Source organism: Misgurnus anguillicaudatus, chromosome 19 (assembly GCF_027580225.2).
Source record: "Misgurnus anguillicaudatus chromosome 19, ASM2758022v2, whole genome shotgun sequence".
NCBI lineage: Eukaryota > Metazoa > Chordata > Actinopteri > Cypriniformes > Cobitidae > Misgurnus > Misgurnus anguillicaudatus.
This window is the reverse complement of record NC_073355.2, coordinates 46,988,826-47,016,095: the sequence shown is the minus strand read 5'-3', so window position 1 is coordinate 47,016,095 and position 27,270 is coordinate 46,988,826. Positions and strand designations below refer to the sequence as shown.

Genomic DNA, 27,270 nt, shown 5'->3' with positions numbered 1-27,270 from the left:
AGAGTAATAGATGGAGCTGCAGTTGGGGTAGTTAAGTTAGTTGGGGCAGATGGGTTAGTTGGGGCATTTAGGGCAGTTGGGGCATTAAGAGCAGTTGGGGCATTTAGGGCAGTTGGGGCAGAATGGGGCAGATGAGGCAGTTGGGGCATTTAGGGCAGTTGGGGCATTTAGGGCAGTTGGGGCATTTAGGGCAGTTGGGGCAGAATTGGGTGTTTGGGGCAGATAGGGCATTTTGGGGCAGATGGTGCATTTGGGACAGAATTGGGCAGTTAGGGCAGAATGGGGCAGATTTGGGCAGTTGGGGCAGAATGGGGCAGATGGGGCATTTAGGGTAGTTAGGGCATTTGGGGCAGAATTGGGCAGTTGGGGCAGATGGGGCATTTAGGGCAGTTGGGGCATTTAGGGCAGTTGGGGCATTTAGGGCAGTTGGGGCATTTAGGGCAGTTGGGGCAGAATTGGGTGTTTGGGGCAGATGGGGCATTTTGGGGCAGATGGGGCATTTGGAGCAGAATTGGGCAGTTGGGGCAGAATGGGGCAGATGGGGCATTTAGGCGAGTTAGGGCATTTGGGTCAGAATTGGGCATTTGGGGCAGATGGGGCATTTAGGGCAGTTGGGGCATTTAGGGCATTTAGGGCAGTTGGGGCATTTAGGGCAGTTGGGGCATTTAGGGCAGTTGGGGCATTTAGTTTAATTGGGGCATTTCAGGCAGAATTGGGTGTTTGGGGCAGACGGGGCATTTTGAGGCATTTGGGGCAGATGGAGCAGAATGGGGCAGTTGGGGCATTTAGGGTAGTAAGGGCATTTGGAGCAGAATGGGGCAGTTGGGGCAGAATGGGGCATTTGGGGCATTTAGGGCAGATGGGGCATTTAGGGCAGATGGGGTATTAAGGGCAGTTAGGGCATTTAGGGCAGTGTGGGCATTTAGGGCAGTTGGGGCAGAATTGGGTGCTTGGGGCAGACGGGGCATTTTAGACCCAGCCCCCATGTCTCTATGATGTTCAGATCCAGAGATATAAGGCTTCGTTTATTATGTTGCTAGGGTGTTCATATTTGGTTGCTAGGGGCGTGGCTTAATACCTCAATAAGAATCCTAAGAGACTGATTGGATGCTTGAGTAAAATGAGCCCACCCCCATGTCTCTACGACACTCTAAAGTGAAGATATTCCATCTGGGACGCTTTTATTCCCTTTTATGGGCATGTTTCCTGCCCCATTATAAGTCAATGGGAAATTTTGTGGGGCTCTTACACCCCAGGGGTACAGCTTACACCCCATTGTGATGTATGTTCTTACAGAGCCTGTCAGCCTCCTTAAATGTGGTAAGCCACAAGTTTCTACAAGTTTCTCACTCGCAGCTATGACCCGTCAAAGTTTGTCTCAATGTTAAGTCAATGGAAATTTTGGGGTGTTTGAGCGCCCCGTTTAGGAATTCGGAAGGTCCCATCAGTTAGAAAAGATATAGCACACCTCCTCAGATCAGACTGAAGGTCTGTGCAAAGTTTGGTGGCTGTAGCTCAAAAGCTCTAGGAGGAGTTAGAGTTAGAAATTTTAGTCTCAGAAGAAAAAGAAGAAGAATAATAAGTTTAAGTGCAACAACAGTATGTTGGCTTTCTCAAGCCAACATAATAAACCACGTGGTAGTAAAGAGACAGCTCGCACAATGGAATCAAGTTGGAATGTTATCTTTCATTCTGGACAGCAAGGGCAGTGACTGTAATATCAAGAGTATTTTACAGTATTAAACACACATGTATATGAATTTCATCGGGCTTTGGAAACATTTTAAAAGAACACAAAGCATGGCCTCTCAGCTGCCATAGTTGCAATTCTTGCGTCATCACAACAGGGTGTTCAACACATCATCGTTGTTCTTTAATAAACGTTGTGCAACGTTTTGTTGAGGCTGAACGCAGCCCTGATCACCTGTACAGACCAACATCATTGTTTTCTTGCACGGAAGTAGTTCGGTAAATAAAACCTACAGTACTTAATGTGTCAGTAGGCTAGTATAGCAAGTATGCCTATATAGTTTTCATTTATTAATATTTTGTAAAGAATGTTTACTGATATGTCATATTAAATTAAATTTTCTCTGTTAGATCAATGTTGACTGTAAAAAAAAAATTCTGCCCTGAGAGAAAGAGGTCATATCCCAGTGTTGCCACGAAAGCACCTTAAAAGAGAGAGATATATCAAGGTCGGTTTTTCGAGTAGAGACGGTTGTCATCTGGACATGATATGATATTCTATAAGCAGGGCGCGTTTGCGCGCTGTTTATGCGCGCCGAGCGCCTTGCGGTTTTTTGCCGCCTGCCGCGCACGCGTTTTTGAAGGAGCGCTGAGAGCGGAGAAGCGCCCGACGTCATTCGCGTCTTTGCATTGTCCAATTGAATGAGGGGAGAGGCGGGCCTTACGTTGTGGCGAGGGAAGTTTACAGTTGCTTTGAAGAACCGGACTCCACTCGCTCACTCTCTCCTGCGTGTTTATGCATCTCTCACCCTCAAACAAGGTCAGAGCAAGCGCCCTCTTTTTAAAATTTCTGCTAATATGACAGTTAACAGCAAAGAGCGCTCACGCTTCAATATTTGATTGACAAGACAGCTGACTCGGTGGTTGCTTAGCAATATGAAAAGCCGCGTCGCACTGCTCTTTTTTTAAAAAAGGCAGTGCGTCGCGCCTTGCGTTTGCAAGCGTTTAAAGCGCTTTTGGTGTGACTGGCCCCTTAAAGGTGAATTCCTTTTGCATAAGCAAACTGCTTTCCTTTATTAATATTTTGCAAACAATTTGAGTGACAGACGTGACGTCATATTTAATTTTATTTTTCTCTGTGACATTTTTGCTGAGAGAACAAGTTTATTTTTACAAGACGAATGACGGTAAACTGATAAAATTTTGTATACCCTAAATTTTATATTTGTTATACCCAATCTCTCTCTCTCTCTCTCTCTTTCTAGAAATATACAGTAAATGTGAGATTCTGGAAACGAGATTGATTTATTTAATGGTATCCATCGGGTCGGGAAAGAATCATTATAGCTTGGAACACAGAGTGATCACAAGATATTTTAAGTGTGAGCGAGTTGTAAAATATGATCTTTCGGTAGGTCCAAGTTTTCAATCCCCAAAAGCTTACAATGCACATATTTTAATAATATCATGTAGTTAACCATGATAAGTCCTACCATTAATACTACTGCCACCAAACACAGCATTAAGAATCGGTCACTCTCATGTTCATTTAGATCTCTATTTGCAAGTTCAAACATTTCATTAGTGTATAATTGACCTCCCTTCTTCTCCATCATTGTGTCAATCATCTGCAGTAATTTAGTAACCTGATCTCTGTCGTTCATACATGTATTGTTAATGAGGTGATATCTGCCTCCACATTTGTTTATTACTTCCCTGAGTACTTTGTTCTCCTTCATGCTTGAATCAAAATTCTTGTAGTTACATTTATCCCCACCAGTGAAGACAATAGTAATGTGATTTGTTACATCTTTCCCAAAAACCTTCGCAAGTCGCGTCAGCATTTCTGCCTCCTGCTCTGTGAAACGGCCATATGGAAAAACTAGAAGGAGAGCATGAACTCCTCCTTCAGCTTGCTTCAAACACCTTTCAAACTCATTAGCTAATTTATCCTGAGGAATTTTTGAGTCAAAGAATCCAGGTGTGTCAATAACAGATACTTCCCTCCCATTGACTTCTGAGTGGTGTATTTCACTTTTTTCAGTTACAGCATTTAAATCATTGAGTGACTTAAAAACATTACTTCCCAGTATGGTGTTTCCGGTTGCACTTTTCCCAACACCAGTCTTCCCCAGAAGTAATATTTTACGAGGAGGGAGATTGTTGTTCTCATTACAAGATGTGGTCTGTGTAGCTGCTGCAGAAAAAAAAAACTTTCAGAATTGGGGATTTTTTTATTGATGCCCCTCAATTTGTTAGCTTAAATATAAATATTTAGGAAAAACATGATTCTAGCACATTTAAAATTATTATAAATGTCCCCACCTGCTGAATTTGCTGAAGGGGAGGCCTGGTCTGTGTTAGGAAGGTCTTCTGTCTATAAAACAGAGAAAGCAGATGATTTATAAAATATTTTCTTCAGAGAAATTAAAGAGCTCATGCAATAACAAACAAGTCATGTGCGGACCCTACAGACCCCTGACTGATGTGATCAACTGCATTCTTGTGAAGGAAAGTTTATAGAATGCAGCTCCATTCTAGTATCACAGCTTGCAGAGTTTACTATTTTTCTATTATGCTCTATAATGTTTATTTTTCTTTTAATGTTTGCATGTTATTTTGATGTCTGAGTTGTGTGTTTTTAGGCCAACTTACCCCCTGGTACTGGTTCAAGGAGTTTGCAGCTAAAAGATACAAAGTTACTTGTAACACATCTAATCAGAAACTATTTAAGTGATCCATTGAGTATACAGAGATGGATAGCAAAGCATACTTACAAATACTCAAAACAGTACTCTTAATTTTTCTCATCAGTTCATCAACTTGTTTTTTATTTTTTGGATCATTTTTAGCCATTTTGTTGTTGAAAACTTGATACCGGCTCTGAAATTTTTGCACAACATCTTTAAGATCTTCTGAATCTTCCATGTAATCTTCAATGGTAAGTTCATTACTCTCTAGCTCATCTCCTTTGGTGAAGAGAATCCAGGTGTTCTGGAAATGCTTGTGACCCAAAAACTTTACAATTATTTCTGTGGTTTTCTTCTCTTGTTCTCCATACCTATCAGTGCCGACTACCAATAAAAACACAGTAGGTACTGAAACATCCAAGTGTAGAACTTTCTGGCATTTCCTCTCAATATCTTTATTCTTTACCCCAGGACTGAAAAACCCTGGTGTGTCATAAACATGAACACAAAGCCCATCGATTTTAACTTCCCCTCTCTGAATCTCTTGTGTTACTCCCTTTAAACTTTTCCTTGATGCAAATGTTTTCTGTCCTAATATGGTGTTTCCTGTAGCACTTTTTCCAGCTCCAACCTGTCCAAGGAGGACCAAGTTAAAATGCGGAGATGAAGACACACCCTGCATTGTGTAATCAGTCTCTGACCATCTTTAAAAAAAAGACCAAGAAGAAAATGTGAACCACTTAATCAAACATTTTGATTTTTTCTTGATTTATTAAACCTATTATACTCATGAATCAAATTTTGCTTGAGAATGTTAAGAATTAGAATTAAATGAGAATATAATCACAAGAATGCTGAATGTAACAGACGTCTGCAGATAAAATGATCATTAGAAAATATTACATAATTCTATGAATAATAAAATCTGTAACATGTTTAATAAAAAATTTAGGTATATGGGGTTTTATGTATATTTACAAAACATCACTGTTTCTATTAGATAGTGAGTGTTATATGAAGTGTTATATGATACGAAGTTTATAATTTGTATTGTAATGAAACAAAGCAATGGGGTAACACTAGAGATACTACATCATTGAGTGTTTGCAAAAAACACAGAAAGGTTTCTTGGCTACAATGTTTCAGCTGTGAACCAATACGGTAAAAATGTTGCGCATACGGAACCTTTTTTTATCTGCGTAGCTACCTCGACGTAAAAAAATATATTCGATGGTAAAAGCACACAAACATCATGTTTATAATCACAGAGTTGTTTTTCTTTGAAGAATGAAAGCATTTCAGCAAGAATCATTTCGTTTTGACGTTTTTATCGAAATTTCAATATTGCCTACCTTCAATATATTTTCGCTTTAAACGTACAATTATGGAATATAATAACAAATAAGCCCACTTAAAGCCTGTCAATGTTGACAAGTAGTGTATTTTCTTAAGCAGGTTGTCAACAAAACAACTAAAACATGCATAAAATACTCACAGTATCCTCTTCGACAGATTATTTTCACGTCGCAACGACGAGACTTCAAACCAAAATTACTTTCATTTCCTTGTTGTCTGCAAAACTTTCCATGACGTAGCCTACTGTAATTTGACAACCAAAAAAAAAAGAAAATATTTTCACTGTTTACTTACTGAATGTTTATTTAACTAATTCAATAAGAACGTCATGTATGGTTCCTAAGAATTATGAAATACGATAGCATACGTGTTAAAGCGGATATTATTATTTCTAAATAAAATGTGCATTTGATGCTAAAGAAGCTTCACAGAAGTTACATTTTAACTTGGTTACATTTGAATGGTATTATTTTTTACTTTTTACTTGAGAAAAAAACGTGCCAATATCATCAAACAATAAACTTTAATGAAGAGTGTTATATTTCATATGGTGCTGCATGGTTTAAGCCAATCTCTTCTAGTTGTCAGTGACGTGTACGTCATTAAGGGGCATTTCATCGATAGGAACATTAATCTTTATTGAAAGTGGGTCATATTTGTAGTCGAAATGTAACATACATTTAGAATTTTGTGCCTATTTGGCCGATAAAAGACAGAACGTGACTTTAGAGCACATTTGTATGAAAAACTACAACTCCCACTATGCACCACAATGCACAGCTCTGCAAGCCACTCCCATTAATCGGAACAGATATGCTTTTGTGTACATAAATGCCACGTTAGTAAAACAAAGAAAATAGCCGCCACTGTGTCTGCCAGACACCATTTATGACTTACTTTTAAACGTGATGTTCTGTTGTGTTACACACATTAACACTCTGGTCTGATGTGTAGCAAAGTCTTATTCAAACAGTAACGTGAGGTGTCAGATCTGCAGTACAAATGTCTTTTCAAGTACTTAAAAAAGGGTATGCATATTAAATCTTTATTTAGTTTTAACAATTTTCTTTTTGAGAAATACACAAACCATTTACACGTCCACCGCACAATATCTCCACAGACACGCTGGCTCGCTCGTAAGCCGAAACATGTCTTTGAAATAAACACGCGCAAAGTGCCCGGAACTATTCACCCATCAAACGTTCAAGCTCTAGCCAGTCCAGGCTTCTCAACGCAGCAGAGGCCGACGGTTGCGGCGTCTTCCCCGGGCTCCTCTATGCAGGCGACGCCCAGGCTCCAGCCTACTCCTCGGGCTTCTGTTCCTCCATCTGCTTCAGTTCTTTGCTTTATTGTGGCTCATACAGGTGCCATGAACAGCGGATAAGAACATCACGCTTGCGAAATCACCCTCTTCTATATCATATTGATTAACTTTTACTGTTATTCTAACATGAAGTCTGACTCGCTCCACAACTTCTGTTTAGCTTAGCTTAGCATAAAGATGGTGGCTGATCATTTTTTTTCATCTGTGTTCGTATATTTTCGTAAGTTCCACCCACTGATCTGTAATAGGTCTTTAGCATGAGTGGGTACCACCCATAGCCCCCACCTTGGAAAAATGAGGAATGAGTGTCTGTAGTCTTTCACCCTCGACAAAGATAAAGCATTTCCTTCTTTCAATGATGCAAAATGATGATTTTACATCATTGAAAGAAGGAAGTGCAACACTGAAATCTGTATTTCTCACGTCTTAGGGGAAACTGAGGAAATGATGCACGACCATTTAAAAACATGACTGGGGTTCTAACGATACAAAGCTTAATGCAAATCGGTGAAGTGTCCCTTTAAGTAAAAAATGTGAAAGGAAGATGCTGAACACTAAAGCATTAAATTAATTTTACATTACAAACTGGGTGTCTACACTATTATTTAGTATGGAACCATATTAATATTAAGCTAGTATATGTCTTTAGTCTTCCAGTGAACAAGCCAAAGGCAACAATGGTAAGTGACCAAAAGTGGAGAAAAAACCTTGGCAGACTCAACCAGAAGAACTAGTTCTCCTCTGACTAGGGATGGGTATTGTTTGGGTTTTTTTCGATACCGGTGCCAAATCGATACTTTTAAAACGGTTCCGGTGCCTAAACGGTGCCTAAAGCGGTACTTTGAAAAAAGAGTCACAGAAAGATGGTAGATGAAAGTACAGCATAAAACACTATGAAAATTCTTCTCTGTTTGTCATATGGTAATTTGTTTATTAATGATTTGCCTAAAGCACCATCATCTTTTAAGACCTGCATTCTTGATTTCTTTTTTATGAAATTTTTGATATGTGAATTAAATAAAATCTTCTCAACACTCCACTTTGAGCTCAGAAAAATGTTCTATGATTGGTTGTTAATAATCTGTTCAATGATTGGTTAAAGCCTACGCGGCTGCAGCTCACAAAAAGATAAAGGGCGAGTTCTAATCGAAAGTGATCCTCCCTATGTCCTATTCCCTTCGAAGATCAGATCTCTTGAACTCTAGAGAAAGTTGCGCAATTGTGTCTCATAGTGTGGCTAATTAAACACACTTGGCAAATAAAGCAATAAAATACAGCGTCTTTTTCTCTTTATTTGGATCGACTGTTCATGCGAAATCCTCTTCGTGAAGTGCCCTTCAATGGCGCAAAACGGCATTTGGAATTCACCCAAAATATTTTCTTATCGGCTTGTAAAACCATTCACGTTTTGACGCTTTCTGCTTGTCTCCGATGAACTTGACACTCGTGACTGCCGCGGCCCATCTCAGGCCAATATATCAGCCGAAGTACTAATAAAAACATTAGTGAGGTAATACGTTTTAGCAAATTCTCTAAAGGAATGTTACCATATAAAATATTTAATAGAAGAACAATGTCGCACACCTGTTAGTTCCGGTTAGGTGCGTTGGATGAAGAGACATTGAAGTCCACCAAACATTTATAAAAAAAAAAGGGGAATATCCCGCACACTATTAACTTGCAAAATTATGCTTTTTGCAAGTTAATAGTGTGCGGGATATTCCCTTTTTTTATAAACCATATAAAATATAAAATAAGCTGCCGTCAGATCAATTGCGGCATTCACGCGCTCCTCTGAGGATCTCATTTTCCAAATTGTTCTTTTAAGTCAGAATATAAAAATAACCTGGACATATATTCTTACAAAATTTGTTCGATTTGTATTATTAGGGATGTGCAGATGAGGATTTTTTTCACATTTTACACTTATTAAACACAGCGCATATTTTAAATGAAAATATATTTGGCAAAGTAGTTTAAAAGTTGGCTATTTAATCTTTAACATTGGATTATTTAATATTTCCATTTATTAATAAAATAAATTTTTAAAATGTTTGTTCATTATTACTCTTAACGAAAAACTCAACTCCAATAAAATAGTAGCTCCAATGACAAACTTGCTTATATTGCTTGTTTATTAATAAAACGAATTCGACGGATGATGGTATCTGCGTTAAAACACAAATAAATGAAAGATGTAATTGACATAATTTTCATTACTACGAATGCTTATTTGTTCATTATTATTTTTTTATTAAAACAGAACAACAATAAAAATGTAAAATGACTCGCTTAACGTTTAACAAAAACGAATAGACGGTAAACATTTGATCCGCCCTATAAATCTAAGATCCTTAGATTTTTCAAAACAAATGATTGGTTTCCGTTTTTTTATCAATATAAAACTACAATAATGTAAAATATGAACAAACTCACCTAAGTTAAGCGAAGAAATCAAACTTGAATCCTCTGTATTATCAAATCTTTCCGACTTTCACATTCACGTGAATTTTGTAAGTGAGGATGTTAGAAAGACTGCCTGTGCGCATGCGCACTTTTCCATTAGTGGTCGTCAGGGAGATTTATTCAGCAGCAGATGCGAGCGGGACTGTATGTGTGCAAAGTGTGCGTGAATACGCAAAAGTAAGTTATCTGTCTTTTCAGTAGATAATCAATGTTAGTTCAGGAGTTTGTAGAGTATTCATTCAATGTTATTCTGCATCTAAGATATAAGTATTTGTTGTTATTTAAGCCGTTTGTCGCGGGCTTTTGACAATATGTAAATGTGCCAATTATGTTCAGTATTACTTGTCATTATTGCATATCTCTGGTAAGCATCGTTTGATTTGTATGTATATATGTGTGATTATCACATTAATAATGTGAATGCTTGTCATTTGATCTTTATCTAAGCAATATTTCTGGTTTATATTCAGTTCGTTTAATTTACCTCAGAAATAAGTTTCGGTTTCAGTGTTTTGCCGTTTCTGACCAACAGGTGGTAGTATTGAGCAATAATTATAATGCCTGTATGTTCATTTCTGTAAATTATTCTCATTTAGAGGTTTTATTGAGAGATTTACAACTGTTGTGAAGTAATGTCTGTGCTATAATACTTAAGAAACATTTGTTAATATATATCTTTATTTCTTTCCTTTGTAGACCACACATGAACACACATTAAACTCCTATACACACTTGTGACCTGTAACTCTGTGCACTGCTGTGTTGTGAAATACTAAAGAATGACAAATTAAACCCTATTGCATGAAACTAATGGAATTCAGTGTGTTCTAACCGACACCCCATAAAGGAAAGCTAATTTAAAACTTCACCTTACATAGAGAAGAACCTTTTTCAGTCCTGCTATCGAACAGAGGAAATTATTTACACCATATGAGTGCAGTATAATTTAACTAGCGATTGTGCTGTGCTTGTGTGATTATGCTTTTTGCGCTACAGAGAGCAAAATACTTCAGTCAACCGTTCATGCATTAAGAGGCACCGAGATGAGGCACCGAAATCTGTGTTCTGATTCGGTCCGGTAGGTACTGCCCATATAGGCTTTCGGTACCCAACCCTACCTCTGACATGGGGGATCTTTCAAACAGTATTTGACAAACAGCACCATTGAAAGGCCTTTGCGAAAGGGGACGCCATTTGTAGGCATGGCTGTAGCCAGGGTTTGAAAATTAGTGAGGTCCAGGGGTGCTAAGAGTTAAAGGAACAGTATGTAGGATTGTGGCCAAAACTTTTACTGCAATCACAAAATTTGTGGCTTAAACTGGTATTGCAATCACACAACATGACAATACATGGTGGCCAATACACAACATGACAACATAAACATCAGTTGAGGGCTGCAACTCCACTTTTTAAATGACAATATCCTGGCCGGACCACTGTTGTCAGTGATATAAGTATTTGAAATGAAAATTATCTCTTAATGTCTAGTGACATATCATAATCATTTTATAATTAATTGATATAAATTTCTTACATACTGTTCCTTTAACAAATGCTATCCCAGGAGAAAAAAGTGCACTAAGATACTTTTTAACTTTACTTAGTAAATGTACTATTTTGTGCACTAATTTTGTAGTTAATGTACCAAACATTAGTCTTTAGTACTTCTTAAGATAAACTTAAGAACTTCTAAGTGTACTTAACTGTGCTGTTTTGAAATACCATCTATTTCAATAAACTAGAAATCTATTTAAGTATTAAATTAAATTGTATACTCTTTGAGGTGCAAAGAAGTACCACTCGGGTAGAATTCTTCATTAGTATATTTGTAGTGATTTTACAAAATGTACCCTTTGGATACACACTTTGTCTATGGTGGACATTGTTTTATTATATTTATTAGATCACATAAGATGACATGACCATTTGTTAATACTTTACTGTTGACTTAGGGTGGATAATTATTTATTTTCATGCAGCAATGCTTATAATAGCATTATATTAATCAGTTTAATAAGCAATATTAGACTATATAAACTTTGTTTAGTGCCCTTATGAATGTTTTCAGCATGACTTTGTTAGATGCCAATATGGCCAATGTTTTCAGACCTTGTTTTTAAGAAATTAATCAGAGACAGTTACCTAATCAGCTAACAGTAACCTGCACATTCTGATTTTATAAATTTACCCAAAGTGTCACATTAATTGCTAAAATATTAAGAGGATTTTCACAATGGGATCTGGCAACACTGTGAATGCTGCACCCGCGGCCACCAGCGTATCACAGCTGCTTGAGCCAATCTCCATCATTTTACACTAAACTAAAGGGATGGGCGGATTGATCCTAAAGTATCAATGTTTTCAATACTGCCTTTGTATCAAAATGATCGATTTTCAAGTAAACATATTAGCCTCTTTCACACAGTAATTCTGTTAAATTACCATGAATTTACCAGAATGAATTTACCAGTAAATACAAAAATGTGCTGTTCACACATGCAGTGACATTCCGTCTTTTTACCAGTAAGACATTCACACATCAGTATCAAAATACCGGTAAACTCGGAGAGAAAGCGGAAGTTACCTGTGGCGCGCGGCCGGCGAGCTCCGTCCGTGTCGTATTTGTAAACGGCGGGTTATGACTTAATATCCACGGTCCGTATTTTGTTGTTTTCACATCTGTGGCAAACGGTCGCGAAGTTGCTCGTGACCAAACAACATTGCGTTAGGCGGCGTCAAACGGAACCTGCGCGTTTGCACATTAGGCTTCACAGATGGTGTGCTAAGGATGTCGGCAAGTTGGCAATTAGATGGTAAACTTTGGTGAAGAAATGTGGATGTTAACTTCAGGTGTGCTCGACTTTTAAGCAACATGTGTGTGGAAACGTCCGTAAACAGTCTGGGGGAAACCGCGTCACCTGTATAAAAGACTTTCTGATTGGCCCGATCTGTCAGCGCGGTCTGACGTCGTCCGTTCTAAATGCCGGTAATGCTATATTTTTCGTTCACACACAGTGCTTACCGTAAATTACTGGTAATGTTACAACATGTCTTACTGGTAAATTGGGAGCTCTGCTTTACCGAAAAGGTTCTGTTCACACATGAAATGTTAACTGCAATTTACCAGTAACTTACCAGTAAAGTCTGTATGTGTGAAAGGGACTATTGATTATATCTGTTTATTGATTGTAGAATTTTTAATAACTGTAGGACCCCGTTTTGTATATAAATACATTTAAATCATATTGTCAGTGGGAACTTTTAGCCTGGTTTAGATCGTATCTAACCAATCGCTATAATTTTGCTTATGTAAATTAGAAAGAGTCATATCACTCCCCGGTTAAATACGGTGTACCGCCAGGATCAGTTTTAGGTCCTATCCTGTTATCGTTATATATGTTACCTCTAGGAGACATCATCATGAAACATAACATAAATTTTAACTGCTATGGGGATGATACCCTGCTTTACATCTTCTCCCATCCTAGTGAAACACACCAGTTCTGGAAACTAACAGACTGCATTAGCGATATTAGAGACTGGATGGCACATAACTTCCTTATGCTAAACTTTTATAAGACGAAGATACTTATTATTGAACCAAATCGCTCCAAACAAAATATGTCAGATTACAAGTTGCCCATAGATGGTTGCATCTTCCACGGTTAAGAACTTAGGTGTGCTGTTCGACAGCAATCTATCCTTCGATAGTCATATCTCCGATGTCTGCCGCACAGCATTCTTCCATCTTAGAAATATCTCAAAAATACGCCATATGCTGTCTACATCAGATGCAGAGAAGCTTATCCACGCTTTTATGACCTCTAGAATAGACTATTGTAACTCGGGGGATGCCATGCAAATCAGGAAAACAAGCTACAGCTAGTTCAAAACGCCGCTGCAAGAGTGCTTACTTGATCTAAAAAGTATGACCACATTAGTCCAATTCTGGCATCTTTACACTGGCTACCAGTCGAATATCGCATACAATTTAAAATACTACTAATCAACTACAAAGCCTTAAATGGCCTAGCACCTTAGTATCTTAGAGAATTAATTTCAGAATACAATCCATCACGTACACTACGGTCGCAAAATTCTGTTCTCTTAATTATCCCTAGAATATCAAAAGTGTCTAAAGGTGGTAGATTATTTTCCTACTTAGCCCCTAAGCTCTGAAATAATTTGCCAACTGATGTCCGAGAATCATACACAGTCGATCACTTTAAGTCTAAACTTAAGACTTTTCTCTTTAACAAAGCATTCACATAATTTGTCTAGTAAATGTACTTATCTCGCAATAGTTAGCCTGTTGCAAACACAAAGGATCACAACAAATAAGGAGAAGACGAGTACATACAGCTTGCCAAATGTCTCAACTTTATTTTATCAACATGCTTAAAGGTGCCATTTGGAATAATTGAGGTTAAAGATTTTTAAAAATTAGCTACACGCATCAAAAGAATGAGAAGAAATAAGGGCAAAGATGTCATTAAAAAAATGACAAGGTATAGTTCAGCAGAAATATCAATCTGAATTAGCATGCTAAATTACTAGCTACAGCCCGACTGGTGTTGTAATACCAGTTTGGACCATGGAGGCGGTATGCGGGCCACGCACATAACCGCCAGCCAAACTGTAATACACGAATAAGTCGCATGTGTGGGAGTACAGCCCTCTACTACTACCGCTGCGTCCGAAAACTAAGCAGCTGACTTGTTGACTTAAGAGGCATGAAGGCAGCTCAGAGAAATGCAATTCGGACAGCAATGGATTCGGACATGCCTTGATACCTTCCTGCCTTGCAATAGGGTTTTCGGACGTATTTCAGCTCAGGGAAGAGGGTGGAAGAATGGCTAAAGCAAGAGACATTTACCACTACCACAACCATTTGCTGCAGGGAACAACGTGCTCGGAATCACAAATAAAATATGATAAATAAAGGAACCGAACCAGAGTAAATACTGGCACTGCTTTTCATCGCTGGAGACAACTAATGGACATTAAGAGATGAGGTTCGACTCCGAAATGACAACATTTCTTTTCGATTGGTAAGTAAGATGCTGTTAGTATTTTGCTAGAAGTTCACTTATAATAGGCATTGCAATAAACTATGCTCAGCTTGTACATGAACTACGGCTTTGTGCAGTAAATGTGGCTCCATCTGAAAGCAGCTGATGGCGATTCACTTTTAATCAAGAAACCGGCTTCACTGACGAGAAGCGCAATGATCGCATGCAAATTATCGCGCATCCTTACCTGTTAGCGTTTAATAGTTAGATCTACCCACGGATCCGATCCGGTTTTCACCCGTTATCTACCAAGCTGATGCTAAAATGTAACATTATAAGAAGCTTGAAATGTCTTCGATGATAATGAACACCAAATGGACGCACGAAACGTAGCGGAAAACATTGCAATTTTAATGAGGCCGAATGTTTTTTTTTTGTGACTAATGATAACTTAGTTGCTAATGTAAATCAAACTTGATATATGCTGCTAAATGTGCAGCTGCTAAATTAAAATAGACCAACTCACTTTCTGGAGGTATACTGCCCCCGTCTGTTTGGAGTGTGGAGTATGAATTTTTTTTTTTTTTGGCGGACATTTTAAATGGTCCCTTTAAAACAATCAAGCCTTTGCCAGAAAATGCTGTGAAGAGCTAAAAGCTGCCATCAAATCCAGCGCCGCCCACCAACAGGAACAATCAGCTTTTATATGGAGCCTCCAATCACGCCGCAATCAACAGCCACCTGCAAACAATATAAGCACAACACACACACAATACAAGGAACGGCCACTTGGCGTCAGACCCTCTCCCATAAAATAAACTTCAAGATTTCCTTCAAATTTTACCTCATAAGCATAATGCAAAGGGCAAAGATTGCAAAGTTTTCTTAACATTACAATTTTTATAAAAATATGTTAAAATAAGATTCTCACATTGTTAACCGACCATTTGTAGAACAGGAAATGTTTAGTTAAACAAACAAGGATATATTGCTGGAACAAGACATTTTACATTCACTGAACAAAAAAAATGTAATGGCATGTTCAGCAATTTTAAGTAGATTTGTTTAAACGTTTTTAGGGCAGCAATTACCTATGTTTTTTTAGAATCAACTAATCTGGGCTATATTGATGTGAGGTTAAAAGTTAGTAAAGGCCAGTTTAGATTGTAGGAAAGTGTTTAATAGGAAACTAGAGGACAAACCGACAAACATATGACAGAATATTGTTCAAGATGTATCAATAATATTGATACATAAACAAAAACATTGATACAAATTATCTGATCAATAATTCAATAATAATTGTTCAAACCACATCATAGCAACCTTGCAAACATACAATGTACATAGTTATGTAATAATTACATGTAATTATTAATGCCTCCTAAAATGTATAGATTAATAATAAAAATATATACAGCCTAGTTATAATATAATAAAGTGTACAGTTTAAAAATGTCAGATACGAAGCTTTCGTAGGTTAGTGCTGATATCCTTTGGGATGTTTTCATTAATTTCTGTCTCTTCTACTTCTTGTCTGGCAGCATTGCATTTCTGCTTATAAAAACGTTTTTGCTCTGCCAAACATCTGCCCTTCTTTTTCACCAACAACTCCAACTCCTTAATTCTCAAATCTTTTCCCTGCCCAGATTTCTGAAGTTTCTTAATTTCCTCCTGCAGTTCTGTCTTTTTTTTATTAAACTCCTCTGTTAAGTTTAGGATCATCTGACTGTATTTATTCTTTACCTCTTCCTCTTTATCCCGAAGCTTCTCTTCCACACCATGAAACAAGTCACTGGTGTAATATTTATTATCATTCTTTAACAACATTTCATCAACTTTATCCAGAAACTCCACTACCTGATTGCGATCTTCAATGTCTGTATTGTCAAACACATGATATCGTCCTCCACATAAATCTATGATCTTTTTTAAATCATGTCGCGCTTCGCTCAGTGTCTGTTCAATGCTTTCTGTCAGTTCATCACCGTGAGTGAAGAGGATGATTGTATGTTTATCTGCTTCCTCTCCAAATATTGTCCTGATCTTTTCCACTGACATTCTCTCCTCCTCCGTGAATGGACCAAGCCGAATGACCAGGATGATAGCGTGAGGTCCAGGTGCCGTCATGTTCACACACTTACTGATCTCTCTTACAAGCTCTATCTCACACTGTGAAGTGTCAAAGAGACCAGGACAGTCCACCAGGGACAGCTGATGGCCAGCCACCTCTCCGGTCTCCTTCCAGCACTCTTTAGTAATAGATGAGGCACTTTTGGCTGCTCTGAAGACTCTCCGGCCAAGGATTGTGTTCCCTGAAGAGCTTTTCCCAGCTCCAGTCCTTCCTACCAGCACCATTCTTCTCATGGACACTGAAGAACACAGAGAAAAACATCACGCAAGAAATGTTATGATGCTAAAGTAAATCATAGAAATAAGAGCCCTAAGGTAAATATTCCCTTACTCTTACTATTAGTCTGCATTGTGTACTATATTTATCACTGTGCACTACATTTATTGTAAATGTAAAACACATTGCTTGTCATTTTTCTCATTTGTCACTTTGGATAAAAGTAAAAAAAAACTTAAATTAGCTACTAAATTAGCTGAACAAGATAAAACACATTGTGCTAGTTTTGGTTAAGTAAATGCTTTGCAAACATAATTGTAAATATTTCTCATACCAATATATTTTCAGGTCACAGTGACTTACTGTTTGGTCGATGCCATTCAGGACTGTGTCTTCCAGATGGACTCTCCTCATCTTTATCTATTTTATACATTACAATGGTTAAACATTCAACACGTTCACATATGCTAGTCACAAATAATCGTGATACTGTATGACAAATGAACATGAATTAAGTTTTTCATTTTCAGTATAAGCTATTCGTTACGCAAAATTTAAGGCTTATATAAACTAAAATAGATTTAAATCTGTCTGTGATTCGTTTTCTCTGTTTCATCGAAGTAAGGTCTGCTACTGTAAACATTGACATTAGGCCTTACGTGAAAAACGAAAGTAAAACCTAAACCTATACGTTGGAAACTGATAAATGTTTGTTGTATTAAATAGGTGTATTAAAATATATAATACCTTGTGTTTCGGTTGGAGGTCTTAACATTTTAGATGCCATTTCAATAAAACAGTAAAACGCGTAACGCTGTATATTTAAACCAAACCCGACATATTGGCTACTTCTGTTAAATGAACCGATACATAACACATCCGCGTGCAGAGGAGAACAAACTCTCGCGAGACAATGCAACCTGCGCATAGGTGTTATTTACACTGGAGACGCTGGGGACATGTTACCACATGAGGTGAAGCAATATGTCAACACGATTAAGTATTCTCTTAATCAAAAGGCAATAAAACTGTGAATGTGTGTAAACAATTTGATCTTTTTTCAAATCCGTACTTCCCCTGGCAAAATGTGATGATGTAAGTCTTTTGTTTATGTTAAAACAGCTGCAATGTTGGAAAATGCACAATATGTTATTTTTATAATGAAGATGAAAGTTCCTGTAAACTGTGCAATTCTTGAATAAAATCCCCACCACTTTTTGAAAGCATTTGGTTCAAATGTTCTGAAAAATCAAGCGAACCAAGAAATGTTAAAGATGTATTTGCACAAAATAAAACATGCAATGCAGTTTAAAAGAATGTATATTGTCCAAATAAAGTAACTTAAAATAAACTATTACTGATTCTAAAATGACCCAAAAACATGCATGCGCCAATCAGTAACTTGAAAAAATTCTTGACACAATTTCTTCTTGTCCAAGTTATCTATTCTCTCTCTGTGAACATGACAAACAGCCACAATGTTGAGTTGGGTTTGTGACATTGAAGATTCAATTTTTGATGCGCCGCTATTCAATATTTTTCCCATCCTGCTGTAGTTTTTTCATCTGATCTTTTGTCCCCACCACTTTTCAACACAAACTGATGCCCCTGAACCTAAGCTTCAAAAGCAAACCCAAAACAAGTTAAAAAAAAAGTATGATCATAAATACCATTTATTAACAAATTAAAAAACCACTCTGAAGTCACATTTCAAGAATCAACAAATTGCAAAGCAAAGTGGAGGGAGGACATGCACTTTCCACTCATCGTCACCTTTCAGCAAAATAGGATTGAAGATATGGAGAATAGTGCTAAGCTGCCTGCAACATTGGAACATATTTATTATAAATAGCTGTGATGTAAATGTAAAACATTTATCAGAGATCCTTAAAATAGTGTAATGTATTAATCAATATAGAAAAATTTAACTTCTAAGGGAAAGCAACAACTTCTCACAGCTCTAATCCCAACTTTACACCTGTAAGAAATCTACTAAAATCCCAAAATCATAAATGCATACTGATGTGCAAAAACATCTGATAGACGTCTTAGAATGTACAACAGCTTTAAATCAAAAACGACTTGTAAACATCTTCAACATAAACTCAGAGATGTCTTCCAGATGAGCAACACTAAAAAAGTTGTGTCCAAGATGTATGTTTGCAACCTGGGATAATTCACGTACGTTCTCAGCTTTTTTGTTTGCGAGGTCTATAAAAATATGATGTACAATTACATCAATTTACAGTAATCATCATCAGGGCAATATAATCTAACCCTAAATGTGTGTAAGATTAAAAAGAAAAAAATGAGCCTTTAAATACATTGTGTGTAACATTTATCAATCTTATTCTTAATATTACTCAGAGAACATTTTACAAGTTTAAGTCATTTAAAGTGCTTACTTAAGGATACTCTCTCAGACATAGGACAAAAATGCATTACATCTACTATATAGACATGCAGGCACATATTTTGATTTTCTAAAAGAGTGTGGAAGCATCAGACACAGTGTGCAGAAAAGCTTGACCTGGGCATGCAGTAAAAGTTACCCATCCATGCATAGAGCAAAAGTAGTCAAGCAATGGCAAGGTAAGAACATTTTTGGACATTTTAAAAATGTAAATAAAATGAAAAATCTACAATATTTCATTAATATCGCTGACACAATGTCTTACAGGCTTTGCCCACTTTCTTGTGTAATTTTTAACCAGAAGATGCCTTTGTGTCAAAGAGATATTCTCTAGAATTAAAAATTTGGTCCTGGTATGAATAATTTTGAAGCCAACTGTATATGGGGCCTATGCTGCCCCCTTCTGTTCTGCATATAAACTACACGGTTCCTCTGCAGTTGGATAAAAATGTGGCCAACAGGAAATACGCAGGAACCAAAAACACAATAACTACAAAAGAAAATCACTACCAGGTTAATATTTTGTAAATTAAATATTAATTCTAGTTATTTAATTATGTGAAAAATCAAATCAGCTGCAAAGGAAACATTCACTGCTGGATACAAAAAAGTCTTTGTATCCAACAAAGGACACTTTACCAACACACAGGTTGACCCCTGTTTTTCTTTAGAAATTTTACATGAAGTTTCATCAATGACATTTACAGTATCTTAACACATATTAGATATTTCAAACCTATCTGAACTTATATCAAGTCAACAGTGATGGCAGGTCAACACAAAGTCATTATCACAATGAGGCTTTTAAAGACGTAACAAGAAAGCTTTTTAAGCTCTACTTCTTTGAACATGTTACAGTAAAGCATAACACGTTCAAAGTTAACCTGCTAATCTACACCTGTCAGGGCCCTAAGCTAACTATATATTTTAGGATTACTTGCCGCAAAGGACGACATAATATGCCACAATATAACAAACAAATAAGGGAATGCATAATAAACTGAGCTTCTCAATTATAAGAGAATTCAGGAAAATAGTGCAAGATATGACAGACGTGACTTGAATCATTTCAGTTTAAGAAAAAATGACTGGCTTCCATTTACATTTCTTCATTTAGCAGACACTTATCCAAAGTGACTTATAAATGAGAGGGCGTTTAACATTTCTAAATGTCGACAGGAAACAAAAACCTGTTTCGGAAGCACAAATACACATTGTAAAGTGTTGTCCTTAAAGACATTTGTCCAACTCGGATGAAGAAGATCGTGCACTTCTGCGCTGCAGGTTGAGAACTGGCAGCTCTGCCCTATAAAAGAAAAAAAGAAAAACAATTATATTTCAAATTTATTTATATAGTGCTTTTCAAAATTGTTTAATTGTTCCAGAACAGTTTTACATTAATAAAAATCTGAAGAAAAAAAAACACAGAAATATCAGAGGACCACAAGAGTAGCAAAACACAGTGTCTAATATTAAACCATACTAGTGAGCATAGTAATAATGTAACACAAACATATAGAAGATAAGCTAATTTAAGCTAATGTCAGCTGACTGCCTAGAGGTTGAAAAACTCCTAAAAAGTCCTAAGTAGAAAAAATCTTTGAGAAAGAGCCAGGCATAGCCGATCCTGTAGAACTGGGCCCCTCAAAACTTACCCTGGAGGTCCGGAGTACTGCAGAGTTTAGCTCCAACCCTAATCAAACTCGTTGATCTGTAAGTGTTGCAATATCCTGAAGATGTTTTCTTTGTTCCTTGTGGGACAAACTGAGGCACGAGCCTGGAGATCTGAGGAGAGAAGTCCTGATTAGAGTCAGCTAAACATCTCTGTATATCATTATTCACACATTAACAAAAGCAAAATTCATACTCTGTAAAATATGGGTTTGAAGATCTGATATTCATCATCTTCATCACCTCCTAAGATTCAGTAGCCCTTAAGTGCAGTCTCAACTACATCATCTTCCTCCCAGTCTTTATCACCACCCTCTCCTGTTTCTTTAGGCAGCATATCAAGATATTCCTGACCCTCATCAATATCATCCTCATAACTACCCAACTCGGCTGCATGGACTGGCAATCAAATAAGAATACAGCGAGACTGTTAGAATTGAAATCTAGTTAGTCCAAAATTATTCATAGGCAGGAAAAAATGTTTTAAAAAACAATACCATTTTCTTTTTCATACAGATCTTCATACTCATGCTCAGCCTTGCAGGCGTAGGCTCTCATCAGGCCATTAAACAAGAGGATGGCAACAGGGACGAGACGACCTGCTTTCTTTATTGACAGCTTGTGGACACGGTTCAAGGTCCATGATGGCACATGGTCCCAACACGCACATCTTACGATCGTGGAGCCTGCAACACCATACATAAACTGCATGTTACCATCAGGAGGGGATAAGAGATGTTTCTGAGCATGCATCAGAGGAACAGCACCTGTACCCGAAACGCAGTTGATGTCTTTGAGGCACTTGATACCACAACCTTTGCACTGCAGAACAATGACCTCTAACAGCTTGGCTGCAATGCATTCTGGGTCCTCACCTGGATCACCTGTCAAAATATGAAGTGAAAACATGTCATATCATATAGTTACTGATTCTTCAACTTCTTCAAAGGGAGGTCAACTGTACCTGTTTCAGATGCTGAAGATCATCTCAAAGTATTTAGTGTTAGACAGCAGTGTGATGTAGATTGTGGAAAATCTCATCTGAAAACAAACCACATGACACAAGCATTAGATAAATGACCAATTAAACAATTGTTTTGCTTGCCATTGAAATTCAGGCAGTGTCTATAAGGATGTTTAATCAAGTTAAAATCTGATTGTGAGTTACCTGTGAAATAGTCAAAATCCATCTTGTTGGAAGACCTCATAGACCAGAGGGAGAAGTTGAAACATCTGGAGAGATCTGCTGACACATCAGACTGTGGGTTGGAGACAGGACCTCCTCAAACTACCCTGCAAAAATGATTAAACTAATAAATAAGGAAATACATTTACATGCATTTCATTGTCACATACCATTACTGTCAATGTTATGGTATGTTACTTACCCAAAAATACTTAAAAGTTCTCACACAACTTACTAAACTCTTGTTATTTGCAAAACGATTACTCAGTGACTTTGAAAACATGCATGTATTTAACTCAACAACTAAGGGTTTAGTCAGTTGTGTAAGAGCTTTTGTTATTTGTTTTGAAATAATTTGGATAATTTGAATGGTTTACTATTGTTTTACTATTAGGGGTGTCACAGTTCTCCAAATCCTCGATTCGATTACATTTTCGATTCTAAGGTCACAATTCGATTCTTTTTTTTTTTAAAGAAAAAATTATATGCCATTATTATTTATTATTATTATTATTATAGTTTCACATTAACATGCACATTGCATGCTTTTCCTGGCATGTGGGTTTGTGAGCTTCACTTCACGCGAGAGAGCTTGTAAAGAGAGGATTCCTTCTTGCACGCACATGGACTTATGCGCGCATCTTGGACTCCTAACATCTGAAATAAAACCAGTGTGTCATAAGCAGCTGCGCTTCTCTCTGTCTCACGTGCACGCGCTCTCGCATCTGTCCAAAGTCTAAACATAAACTAAAGTAGTAATCCTTACGTATTTGTTTAGTTTTATGCGTTTCATGCGAGCTGAGGCAAACTATCCCATTTGTTTAAAATATAACCTGCTGCATCTTTGCGGGGTCTCTCGCGCACGTGCAGAGAGCTGGGCTCGGTCCGAAGGCAGATCACTAGGTACTAATCCTGTTTATGATATGCATTTCAATGAGTTGTAGCAATATATCCCTCATGTTTAAAATATAAATCGCGTTCCGCTGGACCGATGCATTTAAAGGCACCTCTAAGAGGTTTATTTTTCCCCGCTTGGCAAGCCGACCGGACGTGACATGGGGGTGTGGCAGCATCGACGATCCTATTTTTTAATTCGAATTTCGAGGTTGTGACTTAATTCCGATCGATTTAGATTATGAATACAAGGCAAGCGAGTGAAACTCAACAAGGAATGTTGCGATGACATGCAGACCGATCCCTTCTAACTGCTGTGTGATCTGAAATCAGCCAATCAGGAGCATTAATTGGTGTAAAAAAATTGGTCCACACATTTCTGTATGGGCAAGCAAATACTTTAACCATAATACACAATATGAACAGAAGTACTGAGAAGACCCTTCTAATGAGACTAAACCAAAAATGATTTCATCACAGGCTTCATCATGCCAGATGGCACGATTCAAACACCCACCTCCTTTCTTTTGCTGCTTGCGATGAAGAGCAGCATCTGTGCCACAGTGGTCAGGGAGATTAACTTTTCAAACACATCTAGGAAAGCATAAGGCAAAAGCGTGAGATTCTGGTTTATCAGCAGAAAACGATGGCAGCTCAGATGAAGATGGTGGCCGCTTACCAAATTTTAAAAGGATGTACTTGTACGAGTGTTCAGGCCAAAACTCTTTTTCACTACTCACACCATATCCTGAATTAACGTCCTCTAAACATACACGAGATGTATCATTAATTATATTACATTCTGATCAGAACATGTGTGATTAAAATCCAATGTAAAATAGCAGATTAATGCATGGAAAGTGCTCTAGGTGGTGTGCTCTTGAGATCACTTTGTTTTCTTAACTTTTCCTAAAGTTGCTGTAATTTTAAAAATGCATCTGCTTAACTTACTATTCTCCCACCGCCAAAAGAAAACATTTTGTGTGTTTGCATTTAACATTATATATATATATATATATATATATATATATATATATGCTGGTTTGAAAATTGAAAATTTCAAACATTAAGACAAAATACTACTATTTATCAAAAATCAGCCAAAATGCTGAAAACAAAAATAATTATTTTATCTAGATCGCTCAACTCTTGGCAAAACTGTGGTGATAATATTTCATAAGAGCTTGGTGATATTAAAGGGTACTCCAACGATAAACACATTTATGCTGTAATATTTTAGCACTGGGATTAGCTTTCTGAAGAAGAAATTAGTACAAATATGTGAAAATATTTTCACTCCGAGGCCGCCATTTTGTTAAAATCACATTACGTGACGTCAAAAGGTTCCAATCACTTTCTTTTCTATTAAAGCTAAAGCGAGGTAAACATGGTAAACAAGTCTTGAATCAGCAGATTGTAACATTATAAATGAAAGTTATAAATGAAATCAGACAGCATGTTCAGTTGACAGCAGTGTTCTACCTGTGTTTGTGTGGGTTAAACTCCTGCTCATCTCATTCAATGGTTTCAAGTGGGTCTACAAAAGGGAAGCTGACATGCACCTCTGGATGCCATGACAAGGAAATGGGTCACAGCTTTCTTGACTGTCACCAGCCCCATACTGACAAGTAAAGGAAACTGCCACACCTGCCTTTATAAAACACAAAACATGTGTTTGCATTGGGCAGTCTGAAAATAAACAGTATTGTGATTTGTTTTAGTGCTAACCTGACCATTAGATCATAAAACAAATCAAATATTTATTAAATATCATATCAACAAAACTTGAAACACAGTTCAAGTGGACCATTCATGATATATGGTAAACAGCACTAGAATATCCCTCATGGATCTGTTTCTAATATGACGGTTAAATTAGTGCATTAAATGAAAACAGTGATGTTTCTGAGGTTATTTCTCATGAGCATCTGTTAAAGATCAGAATCACTTAGCTTTGATTCATTCTGATTGCCTCATTTAATTTACTTAAGTAATCTCTACTGATAGAAGCAGATACACACAAGAGAATTAAACAAATCAACTGCACCAAATGAGTCAAACCAATTATTTACTGCTCAGAAATGAAGTTACAAAAGGTTTGCTCATAATAAGGTTGTCTCTAAAATTTTAAAATTGCAAACAGATTAGCAGATTATATGCAGTACTTAGTGCTCACTTTAATAAAATCACTATATTAATCCACCAGTTACATCACATATTATTACTATTAGTTGTTTAGCCGTCAGTGACGGCTAGTCAACTACCTGCCAACGTAAGTGCATGAAAAGCTGCGTAGACACACAGCTTGATATCTTCAACCCGCACGAAGATGCATTTGAGGCAAATAGCGCAATCATGTTCAAATGTTCTCTTGGCAATCGTGCCTCCCAATTCACATCACCCCGCACATGACTTTGAATTTGTATGTTAACTACTTATGCAAATCGTTAAATTGTACACCATATAGATGCTTCGCATTTGGTGTGTACGCAGAATACTCATTCTCGCAAAACAAAATGCTTTATAAGTAAATAACATTTTAGGACATTTTTTTGTTTTTTGTGTTATTAAGTGCTCAAATCATCCAAAATCTTCAGTCTTTTTTACAAGTTTCACATCTGCTAAAAACAAAAGCTTAATTCAGTATTTCATATTCCAAAACCAAATGCTTATTTTATGAAAAATAAAATGCGTTATCATTTAGTCTTCACAAACTAGAAACAAACATTTATAGAAAACTAGATTTTATTAGCTTTGATTTTATGCTGAATTTGAACAGCATTAAATTAAATCAGAGTTGTATTTAGATGCCTCACGTGTGCATATCAGGTTGTTTTTAGGTAATGAATGTACTGTTCTGTGTTTGGCTGCATATTAATCTTTGATACCGTAGTTTAGAACATATTCCTTTTTGTATAAGTTAAATTAATTTAAAGCATAAAACATGAATTATGTAACTAAATAAGGAAACATGCCAAAAACACAGTTATGGGCTAAGAAAAACAAGGATTTGTATGTGAGGTATAAAACATTTCTCTTGCATTGTTGGAAATCAGTACTCCTGTTCCCATAACAACATGGTCAAGCGTGTTGAACTCTGACCTACATGTCATGTGGGCATCAGTGGAACTGACCCAGGTAGAAACCAAACACAACAGCGACCACAACCGAAACACTACTGGTGTTTGTGAGAAAATCAAACTCAGAGACAACGTCTTCTTTAGGACATCAAACTCTTATTTACACTAACATGATCCTACTCCAAAGCAAAACTTGTCTCTTAACAAGTTAAACTTGCCTTTTAATAGCTTTCCCTATAGGGCACATTTAAAAGAAAATACATTTAAAATAATTAAAATATCTGACTGCATCATTCATCACCCCAGAGAGCAACAAATATCAATCAATCCCAGCATAGTCCCCACATTTAATTTCTCATATAAAACTAATATATTACTCTCCCCATCTTATATTAGCACCGTCTTTATGTGACATCCGTCTACAAAACACAGAAATTACACCTTTGTTTCTCTGGTTATCGGGAGCCCTGACAAACTTTTACCCGTGCAGCGTTTGCATAGCGTCTCTACCGCGTCCATGTTTGTTACGTCACTTAAATTGGTCCGTGCGTGTACCTCTTAAATACCTACTTAGTTCCTCCCCACCCCGCTTAGCCAAAGCTCCACACCGCAATTAGCGATGGTACAGAATAGTATTGTACTATTTCTTCATGTAATATGGATACTATGCAAAGTAGTGCTATCTTCTGTAATATCTACGTATACTAGTTTTACTTTATCTGACATACAATGAAATAAATAAAGAAAAAAAATAATTCTTTAAGTATAATATCATCATAAGCCATAATAAACATGTTATTCTTAATATTATCAATGTGTTTAAGAAATGTAACAATAAGTCAAATCTCTGCAAGGAAGACATCAAATCTAGGTGATGTATTGAGAAATTGTGATTTATGAATAAAAATATTCCAATGCAAAACAAAAAAATGACAAGAAGATTGACAACATGGTTACTACAAAAAAAAACATTATAATTACCTTATAATGTATATATCCAATCTATAAAATCTGTAATGGTTTACAAAGAGCTCATGACATCACTTAAAAAGCTTTTTCCTTTTATGTGTTCATGTATTTCCTGTTATAACAGGAATTTAGGAGGAAACTGTTCATTTTTGTCACACATACACACACAA

The 27,270-nt window shown here is 36.9% G+C and overlaps 2 protein-coding genes and 1 long non-coding RNA gene across 3 annotated transcripts; all 3 read right to left on the bottom strand.

The window, feature by feature from the left end:
* Nucleotides 1–3,030: 3,030 nt before the first annotated feature.
* LOC141350868 (GTPase IMAP family member 8-like) lies at nt 3,031–5,068 on the bottom strand. The gene is made up of 5 exons (XM_073856708.1): nt 4,467–5,068; nt 4,345–4,373; nt 4,015–4,066; nt 3,183–3,886; nt 3,031–3,036 (listed from the first exon to the last, which is right to left on the bottom strand). The coding sequence occupies exons 1-5, from the start codon at nt 5,059–5,061 to the stop codon at nt 3,031–3,033; spliced, it is 1,386 nt and encodes a 461-aa protein (XP_073712809.1). The 5' UTR covers nt 5,062–5,068.
* A 10,818-nt stretch (nt 5,069–15,886) lies between these two features.
* LOC129436773 (GTPase IMAP family member 7) lies at nt 15,887–17,360 on the bottom strand. Its single transcript, XM_073857790.1, has 2 exons — nt 17,251–17,360; nt 15,887–16,909 (listed from the first exon to the last, which is right to left on the bottom strand). Exons 1-2 carry the CDS (start codon nt 17,318–17,320, stop codon nt 15,996–15,998), a joined length of 984 nt encoding a protein of 327 aa, XP_073713891.1. The 5' UTR covers nt 17,321–17,360; the 3' UTR covers nt 15,887–15,995.
* A 4,779-nt stretch (nt 17,361–22,139) lies between these two features.
* Nucleotides 22,140–26,655, bottom strand: LOC141351211 (uncharacterized). The gene is made up of 3 exons (XR_012359448.1): nt 26,573–26,655; nt 24,534–24,702; nt 22,140–22,264 (listed from the first exon to the last, which is right to left on the bottom strand). It is a non-coding gene; the product is annotated as an uncharacterized lncRNA (long non-coding RNA).
* Between the last annotated feature and the right edge of the window lie 615 nt (nt 26,656–27,270).

What these genes read in the sequence shown, in the direction of transcription:
- LOC141350868 (XM_073856708.1), bottom strand. Translation starts at nt 5,061, where the DNA reads ATGCAGGGTGTGTCTTCATCTCCGCATTTTAACTTGGTCCTCCTTGGA. An exon ending in GAGTACTGTTTTGAGTATTT is followed by an intron (nt 4,374 to 4,466) that starts GTAAGTATGCTT and finishes TGTATCTTTTAG; the next exon opens with CTGCAAACTCCTTGAACCAG. An exon ending in CCTTGAACCAGTACCAGGGG is followed by an intron (nt 4,067 to 4,344) that starts GTAAGTTGGCCT and finishes TCTGTTTTATAG; the next exon opens with ACAGAAGACCTTCCTAACAC.
- LOC129436773 (XM_073857790.1), bottom strand. Translation starts at nt 17,320, where the DNA reads ATGTATAAAATAGATAAAGATGAGGAGAGTCCATCTGGAAGACACAGT. An exon ending in TGAATGGCATCGACCAAACA is followed by an intron (nt 16,910 to 17,250) that starts GTAAGTCACTGT and finishes TGTGTTCTTCAG; the next exon opens with TGTCCATGAGAAGAATGGTG.